The following is a 20530-nucleotide window of genomic DNA, read 5'->3' as shown; positions in this document are numbered from 1 at the left end:
GGTCACTTTTTATAATTCAACAAATGCACTTTACTTCTCTGAGCAACATTATGCCTTCATAAAGCCAATAAAACAGGATAATTGTTGAAGAAATTGTGCAAATATAGAATACGATCATTCAAACACCCTACTCTCTTAGACTGCGAGTGTTCTAGTCGTATACAAGACAGATGCATTCATTTAAAATATTCAACAAATATTTGTTGAGTACCTACCACTGTGTGTCATGTATTGTGTTAGGTTCACTAAAACACAGTGGGAAAGAGGTGGAATTGGAATAAATGCTTTGAATTCCGACTCACTGCTTATTAGTTGTGACCCTGAGCAAGGTGTTTAACCTTTCTGAGCTTCAGTTTTCTTAATAGCACTTAGTTCTCAGAGGTGTGTGAATATGGATGAGAGGTAGATAAATGTCTGAACAGAGTTACTCAGCAGTTGCGGTAACACAGTTTTGCTAGCTACCATGTCTGCAACGTGATCCTTTCCATCAAGGAGCCCCCTCGTGGGAGAAACACAGATAAACAGATACTACAGTGAAACTTGGAAGGTGCCCTAACAGAAGGGTAAGCAGAGTGGTTTGAGAATCGGGAGAAGTGAGTCACTAGCTCTGTTGAGGTGAGTTGAAATCAGGTTGCATTATAGTCATTGGAACCGTTCACTGGATGTTTCCAGTTTTCCTTCTCCTGACACATGGTAGAGTTGTCTTGAAGAGTCAGTACGAGTTTCTAGATGAAGAAAGAGGTTTCAACACTCTAGGGCAAATGAAATACTTGTATGCAAAGCAGAGTCATAAAAGGATTAAAATTTGGTGATAGGATCAGTGCAACTGTGACCAACACTGGGTTCCTGGGGTAGCAGAGAGGCAGAAGGTGAGTCTGCTTAGGTAGACAGGGTTGTGTATTTAGGGCACCTTTGCGCCAAGTGAATTTCCCCAAAGTAATGTGAACTCGAAAACCACTCATCAGAACCTCCTGATTCAATAAATAAGAAGGCTGGACAAATGTCACAAAGTTCTTTGGAAAGGAGTATAGGACCTAATAGTGGTCTACACAGCCAATTTGTTGCTCATCTACAAAGACAATAGGCAAATTACCTCTCACATATGAGAGAGCTCAGGGAACAGAGCATACAAAAAAGTTTCTGGAAAAAAGTTTTGAGTTGTTTGTTTTCAGTAACAAAATCCAAGCAATTAATAGATGGTTAAAAACTAAGCATGTTCAAAGAACTGGTGGCATGAAATGAATCAATGTAAATGAAGGATAAGTATTTTAAACTCATATGAATTACATTACAGAAAAAAATGTATTTTTTTTTTTTACCTTGAAAATGCAGAAAATAATGTAACTGACAAATGTTAAGGCGGGGAAAAAGGAGAAAGGAGAGGTGAATGGAAATGAGATGATGAATATCCTCAGATTTCAAAGGAAGAAGTGAAGCAATGTTGTATAGCATTTAAATGTGTACTTTTAAAAATGCTTCTAACTTGTTGCATAACTTTCCTCAAGGGATCTTTTAGGAAATAATAACTCTTGGTAGATAAACATTTATTTTTAGGTTCAGCAATTCTTTGTCTTTTCATTTCATTTTATGTCTCTTCCTTACTTGAGCTGGGTGCACTACATATGCTCTAGGAAGGCTTAGGTGCCGACACAGGGAGGGGTGGAGGGGGAGGGACAGGGCCTTGAAGATGCATCTGGGGAATTAGGCAGAAGCCAATTCATATAGCACCTTATGTCTCAGGCCTACCACGCTCAGGAATTTTGACTTTTCCTAAAAGATAATAGGTGGGTGGGGAGGAAGGAGAATTTGAATTATACATGCGTTTATTTATTTTTTCTTATTTAAGACAGGATCTAGCTGTATTGTGCAGTTCGGCCCCCAACTCTGGGGCTCAAGTGACCCTCCCACCTTAGCCTCCTAAGTAGCTGGGACTACAGGTGCCAGTCAGAGGGCGTGGCTATTTGATAAAGATCACTTTGTCACTTTGGCTGTCCTGTATTTAAAAATCTCTTTAAGCAACATGATTTAGAGCTGCTCTATCAGCATGATCTTACTATCTTATGAACCTGGACCATTCAGGATGGACCTCACACTCTGATCTTTCCTTCCAATTTTAGATCTTTCCTTCAGATTCCTAAATACTATTTTGGTAAACACTTTACAGACTAAATTAGGCAGAATAAACTATGGCGATTCTTTTTCCTCATTAAATCCGATGCTCAGTAGTTCTCTCATCCTCAGAGAAGCCAGGATCTCAGGCTGCAGGTCATGCCCTGTGCAAGTCCAGGGGAGCTGTTGACATGAGCAACAAAGCGGGTGGCTGCCTCATCAGCTGTGCGATGCTGAGCCCCTGGGAGGAGGAGCCGGTCGAGTTTATGTGGTCTATGTCCCCTCTCCCATCACTACGAAGAAAGACAGCTGCAAAGTCCTGTTTTTTAAGGCCTCCAGGCAATGAAATCGACAATGGTTTCAAAGTTGATATTTAATAACCCTCATTATTATCAAGTTATTTTTTATGGAAATAGGACATATTTTTCTAATTGTAGTCTACTGTGTTCTCTGGCTTTATCATCTTTTGAGAAGGTCAGCTGACTAATCTTTATTTTATCCACAGCCCCTAATGTTATCAATGCTAATTAATCACCATAGTTCCCTCTTTTCCAGTCTAAATAGTCCTAGCTCTTTGATGTACCTTCAAAGGTCCAATTTTCCAATCCTTTGTATCTTGATCTTTTATAAAACAGCTTCCCATGTTGCACAGAATTTAATAACAAAAGCAAGGATATGTGAAGCCTATAGTGGTAGAATTATGCTCTGAGTCTGGAAAATAACAATTCTGCAAACATAAGCCAGTGACGCCATCCTCTTTTTGATCACGCTAGATTCATAATTTTGTTCTACTTTTACCCTATTATAAATCCCCCTTTCAAAATCACTGTAGATGGGGATTATACATTAGAGATATAATTGCATTTGAAAAGGGTAGTCCTTTCATTTTCTGCTGCTGTAGCAGACACTGTTAGTTGCTACTGCAGTGACAGTATTCCTTCTTTTTCCTGGTTTCCAACGCCCAGCTTTTGTTCAATGGTCTCTTCCTGGGATGCGGACACCTCCCAGCCCCGGAGGGTGCATCTCTTTTAGTGTAAATCAGCCATCTCCTTCCTCATAATCAATGGAACCAGGAGCTTGGGACCCAATCCCAGACAATGGTAGTGAGGCACAGGCAGCTGGTGGTGGGGTGGCTCTGGGGTCATTTGCATCACTCCAGAAAGACACCCAAGGAAGAGACACTGTCTTCGCTGGACATTATTATGAGATGATCTGCTGCCGGGAGCTGCTGCAACCATCTTATAAACACAGGGGGCCAAGTGTGAGAAATGAAAGCAAAGATCGGGAGGATGGCTGAGTAGAAAGAAGAAGAGATCCAGGGCTTCTGCGCACGCCACTTAGCTGCCTAATTAACCAGCCCTGGGCTTCCTGTTGTGTGAGTTAATACATCCCTTCGCAATTTAGTGATTTTCATTGTGTGGTCCCAGATCAGCATCAGCAGCATCTGGAAATTTTTAGAAATGCAAATTCTGGGGCCCTACCCCAGACTTGCTGAGAAGAGTCGAGGAGTGGAGTCCAGCAATCTGTTTTTAACAAGCCCTCCAGATAATTCTAAGAAGTCCTGAAGTTTGAGAACTACTGCTCTGGGCTTGCTATAGTCTAAATGTCTGTGTTCTCCCACCACTCACATATTAACATTTGAATCTCCAAAGTGACGGTATTAGAAGGTGGGGGTCTTTCGGAAGTGATTCAGTCATGAGGTCAGAGCTCTCATGAACAGGATTAGTACCCTTATGAAAGGGACCCCAGAGAGCTAGGTCACCCCTTCTATCATGGGAGGGCACTGAGAAAGTGCCGTCTATGAACCAGGCAGCAGGCCCTCACCAGACATCACATTATAGCAGCTTGTTCTTGGACTTCTCAGCCTCCAGAATTGTGAGGAAAAAAAAAATACTACTGTCTATAAGCTACCCAGTCTACGACTTCCATTACAGCAGCTCAGATCAGCTAAGAGCCATTGAATTGGGGTTTCAATTACTTGCAGCTAAACACATGTTAATACATACATCTCCCTTTACTGTTTTATGCATCTTTTCTAGAAAAATCTATCAATCGGTATGTTTTCTGTCAATGTCATCTGAGAGTTAACAGTATCATAGCCAGAAAGGTCTGGAGAGATAGGAGCATGTTGTACAGTCTCTGATATGTGTTTGACACACCCAGGCTGGAGAGATAGGAGCATGTTGTACAGTCTCTGATATGTGTTTGACACACCCAGACAGGTTGCAAAACAGTTGGGGGTAGGTTTCTTGGGGTGTAAGTAATTTTCATAAAAATTTAGAACTTTTTGAGTTCCAACGTGAAAGGAGAGGATTTTGAAATGGAGAAAAAGAAAACTTCAGAGGCACAAACTCAGGCAGAGCTCCTGTCAGAGGAACCAAGTGCCTAAAATAGGACAGAGAGTTTCCAGATGCAGCGGAGAGGCTGTGAGTAATCTGAGAGCTCAGGTAGGAAAGTGGGACCAGTGTGAAATGAAGGAGGCACTAATGATAAGCAGACAAGAAACCATCAAATTGCTATTTAGGGTCACTGGGATCTGCAGAGGGAAACGAGGCTGAAGAGACAAGAGGAAAGACACGGCTGTGAGGGTCGAAATCTAAAAGAAACTCCTAAAGGGACGCTTAATGTTTTCAAGCTATCCACTGCGGCATGCTAGGTCTATCATCTGTGTATCATCGCCAAAGCAAGAACCATAAACATCAGATTTCACTCGGTTATAGAAATCAGAGAAAAACTGCTGGGGCAATGACAGGGAAGAGACACTGCACATTCTCAGTGGAGGAATCATCCGCTCTGTCCTTCAACTGGTGCCATCCAAAAGTTGCTATGTCAAGTAATGCTAGCTTCACTCAAATGCTATTACCCCTGGTTATCTCACAACTCACAGTAATGAACAACCCGTCTAACCTGTGAAGCAATGCTTAAGGAAGGTTTGAGGAAGGACGAGCTGCAGATCAGCTCAAGGATGGGACTCAAATATCATGACAGTACCATGAGCTAAGGTGCCTCCTGCAAGCTGCCTGTTGAGGCCATCAGTGGGTTAGAACCAAATTCTTCCAAAATTATTGCAGTCTGCAGTCATCATATCTTGTCATGTAATACTTAACATTCTGGAAAAGGCCCTGCATTGGTTCTGAGTAATATTTCCAGGATCTGTGGACCTTTGGAACAACTCCATGTCACTGTACTTTATCCATGGTGGCTCTTTCAGGCGAATCACTTGTCCATTCCTGCCTTAGATGAGGCCTGTGGAATGACTGCATCATTTGCCCTTTCGTTGTTAAAATGGTTATCAGATTTCAGGTATATCAAGCCTTGCAGATCAGGCCTCTTACTCGGTGTGACTAACAGGCTCCCCCAGAACAAACCATCCAGGCACAAACAGGGGATGCAGCACGTGGCCATCCCACCACGGGTTTCCACACCACGGTGTGAGCTCATCTTGCTGACTTAAAAACCATCATTTAAAAGTCACCTTTCCAAATTGCACTGATTTTATTTGTTCAAAAGATAACACGCACGTTATTACATGACTATCATTTTAGGGCAAAGTGGATATATGGACAAATGTTTCAAGCGAGGAGGTAAACTGTCCTGGATAAAAATTCACGGCATCAGTTTTATATTTTCTGCTTCCTGAATTGCATTTTCCTGGATCTGATGATTTTGTTCTTTGTATTCTTGATGTATGCCTCAGTGTATCTTCTTCTGTGTATGTGTCATGCAGGGAGCATTCTTTTTTTATTGTTTTTTTTTTTGAGGTAGAGTTTCGCTTCTTGCCCAGGTTGGAGTGCAAAGGCGTGATCTTGGCTCATGGTAACCTCCGCCTCCGAGGTTCAAGCGATTCTCCTGCCTCAGCCTCCCAAGTAGCTGGGATTACAGCCTTGTGCCACTGTGCCCGGCTAATTCTGTATTTTTAGTAGAGATAGGGTTTCTCCATGTTGGTTAGGCTTGTCTTGAACTCCCAACCTCAGGTGATCTGCCTGCCTCGGCCTCCCAAAGTGCCGGCCAGGGGCGGCCAGGTGCGTGAGTGACCGCGCCCGGCTGGAGGAAGCATTCTTAATGTATGCATTGGTACATCTTCTTCTGTGTGCATGTCACGGAGGGAGCATTCCTGATGTACACATTGGTGTATCTTCTGTGTGCACATCAGGAAGGGAGCACTAAGCAGAGGTGCATAAGCAGATTCTGGACTGCAGAGCTGGGGAGTGGTCCTGGTTTTACCACTCACGGACTGCATGCTCTCAGACAAGTCTCTTAGCATTTTTGTACCTCGGGCTCCTCCTCTGCAGAATGAGGATGGCAATTCCTACCTCCTAAGATTGTCATGAGCTAGAAAGAAGTTAATATTTGTCATGCATTTAGAATAGCATCCAGCACATCGTAAGGACTCTGTGTTTTGTAAATAGAATATTCTTTTTTGTTGTTATAACACATTTGTTTTTCATAAATGTTGTTATCTGGCAGGTATTTTTTGGCTTCCAGAATAAAAGTTTTAAAATTAAAAGGTATCAAAGTATTTTTAGGAGCCTAGTTATTTCCTCAACTACTCCCGTTTAAACTCTAAAAGTAGATTGGCTTTACGTTAAACGGAGAATTCATACAGAAAAAATCTTCAGGACTGTATTCATTTCATAAATAATGTACTTTATTTTATTGCATATGGCTATTAAGGAGGGCATCCATGATCAATACAGACTAAATACAATGCACTATTCTAGTCCAGTTTATTCTCGTCTCCAGCAGCATCACATTGACCCCTATATACAGCGTGTACAGTGGAAGACAGAGCAAGATAAGTTAAGTCTCTTGTCATATCACAATAGCAAGAAATATATTTAACATCTTGATATCCAGAAACAATACGTACCCAAAAAGAAAACACTGTTTAATAACTGTTAAAGTTTATATAGCAAAAAATATTTTAAATTTAAGGTAAGTCAGGCAAAATGTACAAAGACCCAATATACATTGTGAAGTTTTAGCAAACATAACATTTATACATTTTGGTTCCATTCTGTAAACTAAATTAAAAATGTAAATATTGCATATGCCTTTTTTTGAAATGTACAGGATAGAGGAAAATTTAGTATATTATCATCTGTGTATTTTGCTTGTTTTAAGCTGCAGTATGAACATGAACCATCTGTATAGTGTCATGACTACTCTAAGGAGAGAGGGCGAGTTAAATATGCGTCAATACACCGCATTCAGCAGGGTCCATATTCAGTCCCTATCGTACCTGGGGGGAGTTACAAAGCAAATACCACCCATCGATGCCTATTCCCAAAACTAAATAAAAACTTCAGGATGTTTTATACATCTTCATAAAGTACATCATACACTGAAATTGACCTTCCAGCTAACATTGTATGGCCTAGGCGCTGCTGTGATGTATAATTTCAGAAAAGTAAAACCTTAAAAATGTTCAGGGAGATCACTTTACATTCAACTTTGTCTTGCAATACAATCCTCTGTTCTAAAGTTCAGCACGGAAGCAGGAAGACTTTTGCATTGCCATTAAATATATTTTTAAGACATTGAAATTTTTGGTCTTCCTCTAAAAAAGCCTCATTTTATTAATGCATTATTCTATAGTGATATATATCTATATATTTATATATATTTTTCTCAAAACAAAACAAAACGAAACCAACAACTTACATCTCCAATGAATGAGTGTAACCTCTCCATGACTATCAGAGAAGATAGGCACTGGGGAAGCCCCCACGGGAGGAGAGGTCGACAGCCCTCCAACTGAGTGTCGACGGAGCAGAAAACGGCAGATCATTCTGCCGGTCAAGTTCAGCGGTTTTAGGTAACGTCTGCGAGAACTGCCACAACACTGGTATTTTCAGAATACTGAAAACATAAAACAAGGGTAGTCTTGTCAGGAATTTTTTCGACAAGTAACATGTACTGCGAGATTGCTTTTCTTCTTTTTCTTTTTCCATCAGCAACATAGGGGCTGGAATGCCTCTTTTTATCAGTTTCTTTCTTTCCTTTTCTTTTTTTCTTTTCGTTTTTTGTTCAGGGCAGCCTCACTGGTTGACATAATAACATTTTATTAAAGATAATACATTTTTTAAAAAATTAAATCTGCCACACCCGGACCACCCTGGAATTGCTAGCACACCTACAGGGATTTTTGGTTACAGAAAGGCATGCCCAAGATTCAGGAGAGCAGACACATCTGAGCTTGTAAATAGAATAAAAGGCGTTTGCAATGTGAAGTACCTACATAAACATCTACATCGAGAAGATTAAACAAGTCTGTTAAAGGTAAAAAGAGATACTCATCCCCTTCCCAAAGCCCTTCCCTCCCACCCCCCCACTACCCAATACAGTTGATTTGTTTCAAAAGTAGGTTGCTTCAGTTACATATAGTAATTATTATTTTGTAATCCGTCTTTAAAGTCCAATCCCAAATTTCACTTCCATCGAGAAATGTCAGTCCCACACTGGGCTCGGTGTGGACGTAAACATGGCAGGTACCTGCACTGGAATCCAACAAGCAGCTGTCTATACTTGGACCATTTCACTAAGGCCGAGGACCGCGCTCCAGACACACAGCGCAGGGGCTACTACAGGAGGTCCTATTGGACCCCTGCCACGGAAATCCGGCTTTACCTTGAACTGAGGTAGGACTGTGGTCGTTTTGAGTGTAAGCCAGTAAATACCAGATTCTACCACTTTCATAGGTGTGGGTGCACTCTCCTAGCATGCTGAGGGTTACATCTGCTTTGCCAAAAGGAAAAGAAGAAATTAAGACACCGGCCACAATTTAAGAAGGCCAATGAAAACATCCAATTTTCTTGAGAATAACTTCTTCAGCTAATTTTGTTAAAACAAAACAAAACAAAACAAAACGCAAACAGCACAATGACGAATGCCCCATCCGGGAACAAGGGAGAGAGGCAGGTGACCTTGCCTTGTTGGTGCCTCATCTAACAGAGTCCACAGATGTTTCCAAACATAGTCATTGCTCAGATCCAAAAGAAAACTGTAAGCAGCTTCGGGCTGAAACAATGCTGAGCATCTTCTTTTAATGACATTCTCTGACGTGTGACATCCGGGTGATAAAGCCAGACAGATCTTCACTCTGAAAAAGGAAGGAGGGAAGTTAGCAGAGATCCTCAGGAGAAAAGAGCAATCTCTGGAGTTCCAGAAAAAGCCCCTCTAACCCACGGCTAAGACCTGGGTTATTTTCATAAACTGATGCCCTTTGAGAAAGAAACACGTATTCATTCTGTTTTCCAGAAGTGAGTTCGGTGGGAAAACTCTGAGTTTTCCTGGAAGCAGAGCTGTTAGGTTCACGGTGAGTTGTCTATACAGTGAGGTTCATGTTTTCAATTTAAGAAAAATATTCACACGTGTTTTTGTGAATCATTCTGTCGAACAAGATAGAAAAAGAAGGGCCAGTTCCCAGGTGCCACTGCGTGTCTGTGTGATGGAATGACCCCTTTAACTCCTTAGGCCTTGATGCTCCCTGTGTTGTGTGGGATACACAGAATCCACTACCTTCCTCCCAGGGCTGCAGAGATGAAAAACCATGACACACGTTACAATGCTCTGTAAACTATGTTTATCCTACAAATGTGCATTATGTTATGAAAGTGGAATAACTAAGAACTCCACACTTCTGTCCTCAGAAAACTTCCAACTGGATCATCCATCTCTTTTTGAACGTGTCCAGCAATGGAAGGCTCCTGCACTGTCTCACGTGTGGTTGCATAACCCTCAACATTAGGAAAGGGTTATTTTTATCCACTCAACTTTCATATGTTCCAGTTTAGGTAATTTACCCTTTCGCTGTGCTCAGAGGGGACAGGGACTGAGGACACTTGGCCAGATCTAACTGCTTCCTCCCTTCCAGGATGAAGGATCAAAATTCTTTAACCTTTCTCAATTTCCAGGGTTTTAGGCCTATTTTTACTTGATATATTCCTTCTTCAAGGGACAGAACAAATTGGAAGATTCTGACCTTTCACAGCGTGTTGTTTTTTTCCTTCGAAGCTTCTTGGCTTTTTAACCAAAATGACATACTGTTCATTTTGATCACTCAGTTCCATGATGGCGAGCACTGCTTTGCTCTCAAACAGGTACATTTCCTTCCTTTGCAGATGCATTTATACAAACTGCATTTCTGGACACTCTTCTAAAATCATTTAGAATTTTGATCCTAGACTCTTTACCATACTCCCTGACTTACTTTTTTGTGAATCAAATTCTTTTCTATCCATCTTAAGTTTAGAAGACTGAACTCAACAAGACAGAAACTTCCAGTGTGCCCTGAAGCTGAGTGAGTCCCTCAAAACCACATCTCCTTAGGAACTCGAGGCACTACGCTCTATAGCCCCCCAAAAGCTTTACAGAAAAAATACTTGTCAATATACAAGGTATACATTTTTAAATTCCCTACAATGCGACATTCTGAGGCTGTTTTTACTCTCTCTTATTTATCATTATTATTTTTTAAGATGGAGTCTCATTCTGTCACCCAGGCTGGAGTGCCGTGGCATGATCTTGGCTCACTGCAACCTTCGCCTCCCAGGTTTGAGCAATGTTCGTGTCTCAGCCTCCCGAGTAGCTGGGATTACAGGTGCGTGCCACCAGGCCTGACTCATTTTTATATTTTTAGTAGAGATGGGGTTTCACCATGCTGGCCAGGCTGGTCTTGAACTCCTGACCTCAGGTGATCCACCCACTTAGGCCTCCCAAAGTGTTGGGATTACAGGAGTGGGTCACCGCGGCCGGCCTATCTTACTATTTTTATAAAGCTTATGTCCATTAGAAATTTAATAAGTAAACAATGTTCTGCCAATGAACCTTAACAGAATTAATTTCTTCCTAAGGAAAGATCTGTCTTTGAGTTATCTGATTCATTATTGTTGTGATTTTCAATCCCAGGAGACTTCAGTGAGAATCTAATTGTATCCCCTAAAAAAAAGCAGGCATTTGCTAACATACACCTTGACTTGTAATTCACTCTAAAATGAGCTTGCATTTTGTCCCCGAGGCCCTGATTTGGGAAGAATCCCATGGCCACCATAAAGCAGGTAACGGAGAGTCTGCAAATCCATTGACAGAAAGATTTCTAATCAATTGCTTATTTTATTTTGACACTAACAATTAGCTAAATGTGGGTGAATTATCCATGTTAACTCTAAGTCTGTTATTTTGAAAACAACTAAACAAGTAAGTTCTTCAGCTTGTCAAACTTAAGTACTTTGTCGTATAAATGGCAGATAAATTATTGCTGGAAAAAATCACTTTCCATTTTCATTTGTGATTTCATGAGGCCACTGACATTTTCATTGTTTTTTAGGATGCTGTATCGCTGTAAAACTCAATTCTTATCATTACATCTCTTTGCGAGCTCTAATTAAGTTGAACATGTAATTTTATTTTTTGGAAGTAGAATATAGTTATCAAAACGTTAATTTCTAAGCATTAGCATTATGCAAGAAAAGAGCTGATAAATGGCAAGGAAATAATTCATCCATGCATTTATTCATGCAATGACCTTTCAACAATTTTCTTTTTTTAATTCTACGCTGGTGCAGGGCCTCACTGATAACTTGGAGGAAGATGGCTGACAAAAAAAAAAAAAGGGTACGGGGAAAGGGAAGGGCAAGGGGAAGGGGAAGAGGAAGGGGAAGGAAAGGGAAAAAAAGGAAAGAAAAAAAAGAGGGAGGGGAAGGGGAAGAGGAGAGAGAACGGGAAGAGGAAGGGGAAGGAGAAGGGAGGAAGGAAGGGTTATTACAGGAAGATGAACCTGTTAATGGCACACTCAAAGGACGCAAGAGAGCTGAGGTGAGGGAGATCAGAAATAGGATGACCACCCGCTCAGAGCCAGTCATGGGGGCGTCAGCTGTGCAGCGTTTCACATCCATCTGCATGCACACACGTGTTACCAGAGCAAGCACAACGTGCATGTGTCTCACCTAGCCTGTCTCCTGTTAGGTTAAAAAACAATCGCTTTCTACGGCCGCCTTTCACAGTAAAGCAAGAACTGTGGTCTGGGTGTGCTCAGCGGGCACAGGCCTGAGTTCCTGCCCCTCAGCACCCTGCCTCTCACAGACCTGCTTGTTTAGACATCCCCCCACCCCAGGAGGCCACAGCTGATTCCAGGTGACCCTTAGGGATGCTTGGAAGCACTCACGGTGATTTAAACAGAATTAACCAGCAGAAACAATCCTTTGTGGAGGTGCCAAAGGGCAGTGAGGAAAAGGCTGGAGCACACCTCGGATTGGACCCTGCCCGCCGCAGCAGAGGAACTGGGATACAACGGAGACCTAAGAAGCATCAGTACTAAGAATGCATGGTGGCAAAAAGGGATCTTTTTTGAAACCCAAAGTATAGTTCTTATTCATTTGTTAGAGAAAGAAGGCTTAAGACAGAAGCCATCTGCCTGAACTGATGTCTCAAATACCTTTTTCCAATTGAGCCGGTGGTAGAATCTTTGCCACGCATATTATTAAAGGCCCCACAGGCATAGGCCTAAAATGATTAACACGGGCAATGGCTCAGGAGGGCTCTCTGTAGTTCACACACAGCTTTCAGACACCAAACACCAAGAGCTAGTGCCCCTGGTTGAAGCCACCACGGAAACACGATACCTGCCATCCACCTGACAGCCACCCACTCATCAGTGACCCTCCCCTACCCGAGGAAGAAGAAAGCTGGAAAACACTCTTGTAGATTCAAACCTAGGAATGAGAGTAAACGTTTGCCTTTATAGTCATTTACTTTCAAAGTAACCGAAGTTATCCCTCACCCTGTAAATCGGCCTGGTTCATCCCGACTAGGGAAAAAAAATACACCAACAATTTTCTAACACTAATCATCTGACATCCTCAAGCTTTACATATGATCAAACTTCAGGCTTCCTGAAGATGAGATTCCAACAAAAATTTATTTATTGTATTATCTGTGTTAATTTTAGTAGAAGCAAAGAATTATTAATTTTGTGGCTGTTCTACCCTGAACATTCACTAAGAAGGGAGACATTTTCAGAAACCATCAGCTGTAATGGCAAAACCAAAAAGAAAACAGTAAGACTCACGTGTTGCTCATGAACCCAATGACAGAACACCACACACCAGTTCTGCCACTACAGGTAACGTAGATACAAAAATGTAAACTTACTGACACTCGCTGAATTTGTCACACCATTCATTACACACTGTGCTACTCTGTCCCTTAGACGTTGCTTTGTAAAGAAATCCATCCACAGACGTATCCATGTAGAGTTATTTGAGCAAATAAACAAAATCAACAAACAAAAACCCTTTTAGCAGAGATGAGAGTGTTCCACAGGACCTGTCATGCAGTGTGGCCACTCCGCATTTCCTTTCTGCTGTCGCTTGTGACAGATGACATTCATATGTGGGATACAGTCCCCTGTGCCACTCACCATAATGCCCTGCAGATGGGCAATAATTCCTCCCCTTTTCTCCTCCACTTGAAAGAGCAATCAGAATGCAAATGAAGGAGAGCTGTCAGTAAAAGCTCCACCTTCAAACTGCTCAACTTGACTCTCCCAAAAGAGAGAAAGGAGAAAACGAATCACTAGAAAACATTGTGATTACAAGGAGGAAAGCTTCCTTATAATATATGGAACAATGTCCCAACAATGACATGTCACGCGGAGCTGGGCACCATGACTGCAATCACATTACAGAAAACTGAAGTGGGTATCAAGCCTAGAACATGTTGGAAATAAGGTCAATTTGCTCCAGCCAATAACATCAGGCAGCATTTTAGGCACACGGTCTGACTCACCAATCCTTTTTCTTCATGATTTCTCATGACAGTTTGGGTTTGGACGTGTTTGCCTCCAACGTCACATTTCCAAGTTCAAAATCCAGGATATACACCGGGGTCATGGCAGCTCTGCCCAGGGAGGCCCTAGTCCTCTCTGCAGAGAGGCTGTGGGACATGGGGCCTCACAGGCCTTTGGGGAGCAGCACTGGACCCGCCCGGGGCCAGATTCATGGAGTAGATACAGATGCTTCCCATTTTCAGCCGTAGCTGAATTAGGAGTGTTACAAATACTGATGTGCTGGACAAAATGAAACCATACACTTCTTAAAATTAAAATTTGTATTTCTAGTAGCAAATGTGATTCAGAAAGCAATGAAACCTTCCATGAGCTCAAACATATCATACAGGTCCATCTCAGTGCCCAGTTTCACCCTTTTATGTTAAACACAGAATTACGAGGGAAAATTAACTTTTCAGCTGCAGGAGCAATTCTGAGAAAAAAAAAAAAACCCCCGATAATTTAGTATCTCCAGACTTTACTAAAGCAAGACACTCTTAAGAATATGGGGAAAAAAAAAGTGAGGTTGGGTATGATAACAAAAGCCAGAGATTCTAGGAAAAACGGTTACTTGAACTTTTCTTTTAAATTGGAAAAAAAATAACTTAAAAGGGAAATATGGAAGAATAAGTTTCCCATGACAAACAGGGGCAATAACTTGCTTTCCAGTCCTCCTTGACAAAGACTGACAACATTCTTTTCTATGAGCTCATCACTTCCACTGACAATTAAAATCATTTCATTTTGAATGCTTGTTAGTAAAAAAATTCCTAATATCAAGTTGCAACTTGATGTTAATGACACAATATGAAACAGGATGAGACAATCTGGGTGTCTCACAGGCTGGGTTTAGTAAAAGGTATCTTCCCCCTTTAACTCCTGTTTAGTCCTTCACATAAGACCCGATCTTAATCATCCCAAACTAGGAAAATCAGGCCTCCTAAACTTTTATCTACTGCACTTCAAATTCCCTCTACACATTCAACTTTCCTACACAGGAGCCTGTATAAATTTTACAGTGCACGGCTACAGCAGATTGTATAACACAGAACGTACATGGTTCTTTTCTGAATGTTATTGTTAAAAACCCTGCCATGTGCATGATGTGAGCTATTCGTCTATGGCAAGAATTGCCCGCTGCCCCTGCAGCAGCCGCCAGTGCCATACGAGAAACAGTATCGATGATTCTTCCGCACAAACACCTGAGACACAAGAAGTCCCAAGAATTGCGGGTGGACCCTTTCTTTTAAATTATGAAATGTTAGACCCTTTTTTAGTTAAAACCCAGACCAGGAAGCATAAACAACTTGCTAAAGCCTCCCCGGCGGTCTGTGGAAGAACAGAGTCCTCAGTTTCTCCCAGAACACTTTCCTCTCTGCTCCCCTTTGGTGACAATGAGATGGGTGGGAACGGGGCAGGAGCAGAGACACCTGCAACTGTCAACTGGGGCCCCAGAGTGTCAACTTCCACACTGAACCACTAGCTCTTTATAAAACTCTCCTCGAAGGACATTAAACAGCACACTAGCATGTCACACAATTCAGTGAAGCCTGTGAGTCGATGTGGGTGTGCTCCATGGTCTGTCTTCCTTGCCAGGCGATGCCCAGGCCCTGCCTTCTCACCTCCCTGTCCCCAGCACCTGGCACCCTGCTGGTTAGATCCTTAGTAAAGCTTATAGGTATTAAACTGAAGCAAAAACCCCATGTGGTTCATGCCATTTCTCACAGGCAGAAATGCTCAAGCAGTTTTCAAAAAAGAACAAAGCTTTAGGACTGCGTAAGACCCAGAAGAAAAGAAAACCCTTTCCAGCCCACTCGGAGAGTGACGTTCTAAGCAGAGGTAAGTAAAGTAAGGCCAGATCCGGCTTGCCTGTCTCTGCAAATAAAGTTTTATTGGAACGCAGCCGTGCTCACGCATTTACATATGGCTGATTTCACACCATAAGTAGAATGGAGCAGTTGTGACAGAGACTGCGTGGCAATGAACCTTTACTACCTGACCTTTCACAGAAAGTTTGTTAACCCTTCAAGGAGCACAGGAACATGGCAACCTTTACTAAGAAAGACAATGCGAAGAAAAACAGGCAAAATTTGTCAGAATAACACCATATATTTCCATCTGTGTGTTATACTGGGAAACTAATTGATACCCCTTTGAAAATCATCTGCAAGCTTACGTACTTTAGAAATGCAATACTGTCTACTAAAAACCACACTATCCTGTTACAGACCCTACTGAAAAAGAGGATGCACATCACAAAATCATTTATGAAGCCAGCACACTTTTGGAATGAATTTCTCTTAGCTACCGCTGTTCTATTTGATTTTTCACTCATAATCTAATCATTGCTAAATACATCCTACACTAGCATTCCTCCTTTAACAAAAGTAAAGGTTTACATGTGAGATCTGCAATTCATAAAGGGTCCAAATCTTTTCTTTCTTGGGTCATTTGAGAATGTGAATGTAAGCATTATGCTTCTGCCCTAACAGTATTTGGGCCAAGCGATATAATGTGCATTAAAATTGCAAATAGCCAATGAACGATGTAATTCTTTTCTCAGATTTAACACGCTTCTACGTATGGTTTTTTTACTAATCTAAAAAATTTTATGTACACCATAACAATGTTTATATTGTTTATATATGAAATTATAAAACCTAATTATATTTTTGCTACCAAATTAAGGGAATGTAGAATAATTATTTATTCAAAATATATCCATCTCCAAATAGCCTGTTGTTATATCAATTCAACTGGACCTTTCTTCTACTTCAAAAGCTTAAATAACTGTAGGTAAATCCCCCCTCCCCGGTCTATAACATCTATGTGATACAGGATTTCAGCTTTGTCTCTCTGGGGACAAATTCACCTATCTAATTTCAAAGCCTCATAAGAATGACCATGTAGCCTTTAACTGAGCATCTACTACAGTCAAAGTTGAAGGGTCAAATCCTACTTAGTCACTGAAGTGCAGGCTTTCTTTGTAGAGATCAAAGTACCCATTCTTCCTAATCGGCCATATCAGAAACATCCTGCTTTTCCCCAGGACCCTGGAAATGACTCCATGCCACCATCTCTGTGCTTTAAACTACATGCCATTCCCACGACTCTCAGGACACTGGTGTGAAAGGCACTGTGGCCACACCACAGCCAGGCCCCCAGGGTTGGCATCTCGGAACCACCTCTTACCAGCTGTGTAATCTCTACAGCTATGTCTCTAAGTCTGCTCCCTCTTATGAAGATGGGGGCACTACCTCTCCCACCCTGAATTCCCCAGTGGAGTCACAGGGAATATGGCGAATGAGATTTCATGTATAAAATATACAAATAATACAAAAATATGTATGTTCATTCATAAAGAAGCACATGCTACTAGCACAACTGGCATTTTGCGGTTGGCTTCCCTTTGCTTTCTTTGTGCACCTTCAAATAATGTATACATGTAACCATATGCTGTGTTCTCAACTACAGACTTCTTAAGACCAGGCAGCCCTGTGCTGCGAGGGAAAGACCGGCTCCTCCCACCCTCCTGTTCTGGCTAATTTGCGGAGAGCCACGGTGGTGTCTCCCAGTGCACTTGTCATCACAGTTCTTCCTCGTTCAAAATTGTATTCGTGAATGGTATCACGAACAACCACAACTGCAAGCAGCAAATAAACAACTGCCGAATGCACAAAAACAATGGCAAATAGCTCCCAGAATAAAATGAACGAACCTGTTTTAAGCGGACAGAAGTGGAACAGAAGTAGAATTGTTTTTCTGGGGGTAACTCTAGGCCATTTAAAGCTGCAAAGAGTGCCTTTGCCTAGCTGCTTTCTTCATGTCCTGAGGACAGGACAAAACGCCCAGGAAGGGGTCACACATGTCTACCACGCAGGCAGCTGCCCGTAGAGAACACGAATCCCTCACCATATCACAGACATGCCAAGCACACACAATGCATCATCAATAGGCTGGACTCCGCCTGGTCCCGGCCATCGGGGGATAGCACTTCTCTTCTCTCTGCTCTATACCAAAAGGTGCACTAAAATGTAGGCCGACATTTAAATTCCTCTGCCACAAATGACAGAGATTTACATCTAAATAAAGCACTATTTATTGAAATTTCAGTAATGCAAAATGGAAAATGCCAAGTTACCAACTATATAAGTTCATTTACTGAAGAAGCAAATAAAACAAGACAGCAGCAGCTGATCACCAGGCCTTGCCCAGGGATGTGGAGACAGAGGAAATCCATGTCTTTGGTTCCTCCTCCCCACCAAGCATGTAGCTATCCCAACCTCACCCACCTTGGCTCTGACTCCCCCGCATGTGACCGATTGGCAGTGAAACAGTGCACAAGTCATATTAAGTTACTGCACATGCCCTTTCAGCCAAAATGCCAAAGTGTCTATAAAGTTACTCAAAAACTTAAGTCTAAGCAGAGGAAACATACATTCTTTAGCCTCCGTAGAACCTAAAATGGCAAAGATCTTGTAGACATTTTCAAATGCTCACGGGCTGGGAGGAGCCTCACACACCAGAGGACCTAGATCCCCGAAATGCTTTGACTGGGGACATGGAGGGAGGTTTGGATGAGCGGGCAGCCTAGAAACGTGGGCCCCAACTTCTCCTGGAGGGTCCAGCAGGGCGCCCTGAGTCACCAGCAGTTGGATTCAGAGTGAGCACAGGCCCCTTGCTCCTGCTTTGCAGGCCCAGGGACAGAGGCCAGAGGCTGTGCAGGTCAGTGTGCACCCTGGCTCCTGCCCAGGCGGGCCACACTGGGAATGTGGCCACAAACACATCTCCTTTCCAGCAAGGAGGAGGAGGTGTGGAAGAAGAAAATACCTGGAGACGTAAAGATTCCATTTCCCAAATTGCCAGAAGTTTGGAAAGGGAAGAAACGATCAATTAATGATAAAAAAAAAACATTTCTTACATGAAAAGGAAGTTGGACTGTGTGTGATGATTGACACAGTCACATTTCCAGGTTTCCCAAGGCTGTGCCTGAGTTCCTTTACGGCCTTTAAGAATGGATTTAAGAGAGACATACCTTTCTAACCATCTTGTTAGTAACCAAGGTGACAAAACTCAGGATCAAGCAGATGTACACAAAATAGATAATAGTTCTATCCTGTGTGCTACAGACTTAATGCCTTCTCTTCCTGGAGAGCTTCACGCAGTGATATTCCATCCTGGAAAATCAGCTCGACCATTTTCCTTTTTTTTTTTTTTTTTCAGATGGAGTCTCACACTGTTGCCCAGGCTGGAGTTCAGTGGCGTGATCTCAGCTCACTGCAACCTCCGCCTCCTGGGTTCCAGTGATTCTCCTGCCTCAGGCTCCCAAGCATCTGGGACTACGGCGCGCGCCACCACACCTGGCTAATTTTTGTATTTTTAGTAGAGACGGGGTTTCATCATATTGGCCAGGCAGGTCTCAAACTCCTGACCTCGTGATCCACCCGCCTTGGTCTCCCAAAGTGCTGGGATTATAGGTGTGAGCCACTGTGCCTGGCCCAGCTCGACCACTTAAACATTTCCAGTTACATGATTTTGTGACATTCAATATATATGAAATTCCTATAAAATAATTGTTATTCCTCTCATTTTGCTTAGAGAATGATGGGCCATTTTATAATTTCTACTTGAAAGGAATAACTAGCAACACAGTTCAAGCAGATAATTCAAGAATGAGGTCCTCTTTCACCATTAGTTTTCTACATATTTCAGGAAAAGTCAGTCAAATTGAGCCTAAATTCTAAAGATAGACCTAAACGCTCCACCACGTTTTTAAAATTATGCAGGCTACAAATAACTGCACACAGTTGGCTGGAGCCCATTTATTAAACGTGCACTTTCCTCACCAGCAGGCTAAGAGGACATCAGGGCGCCCGTCCACACCGAGCCCTCACCTTCCCCAAGCTCTTACACCGTCAGCAAAACCCATGCCCTCAGCTCTTTCCTGTGAAGCCAGGATCTCTATGAAACAAATGGAATAATACATTGGAATAACACATTTTCTGCACAGTTTTTCTAATTTCTATAATTTTCATTTCCAAGTTAACTGAAGAGTGAAATTGATTTGTTTGATAAGCCGAGAGTTAGCAGGTCCTACAGTTAACTGTAATGCACGGGTCACCCCGCCTCAAGGCAAGAGTTCAAAATAAGCGGATTCAGCGTTTAGTTTGTCAGAGGGAAAGACTTTGTCTTTTTTTTAAAAATGAAGGCTCTGTGTTACCCAGAAGATACAGAATCAGGCAGGAGCCAGGCTTGCCAGGACCACATCCTCTCTCTACAGACTAGGAAAGTCTCTCCAACAGCAGGAGTCAGGCTCTACGGCGGGGCAGGCACATACGTGGCCTACCATCTTCGGGCCTCAGACTTTCCATTAAAAAACAGGGATAACAACAAGATCCAACCCTAGGCATAGGTTATCGGGATTCAACACCATTTTTAAATGTCTTAAAATTATAAGGTACGCTACGAACGTATGTTTTTAGAATAAGGCATGTCACTCCCTGATTACAGACATGCGCTTTCGTTCTGCAGTTGATCCTGGAAGCATGTCCCAGTGGTTTCCCCAACCTCAGTGACAGCTCAGTGTCTTCATTC

At 42.3% G+C, this 20530-nt stretch overlaps 1 protein-coding gene across 1 annotated transcript in view; it reads right to left on the bottom strand.

The window, feature by feature from the left end:
- Positions 1 to 6735: 6735 nt before the first annotated feature.
- Positions 6736 to 20530, bottom strand: part of LOC105485304 (insulin receptor substrate 2) — a 30774-nt gene continuing 16979 nt past the window's right edge. Inside the window, exon 2 of the mRNA XM_024793953.2 lies at positions 6736 to 9211. Within this exon, the coding sequence (XP_024649721.1) occupies positions 9207 to 9211 (5 nt within the window). The 3' untranslated portion in view covers positions 6736 to 9206. The remainder of the gene's footprint in view (positions 9212 to 20530) is intronic.

Source organism: Macaca nemestrina, chromosome 16 (assembly GCF_043159975.1).
Source record: "Macaca nemestrina isolate mMacNem1 chromosome 16, mMacNem.hap1, whole genome shotgun sequence".
Lineage (NCBI taxonomy): Eukaryota > Metazoa > Chordata > Mammalia > Primates > Cercopithecidae > Macaca > Macaca nemestrina.
The sequence above is the reverse complement of the archived record's forward strand: the minus strand, read 5'-3'. Positions and strand labels throughout refer to the sequence as shown.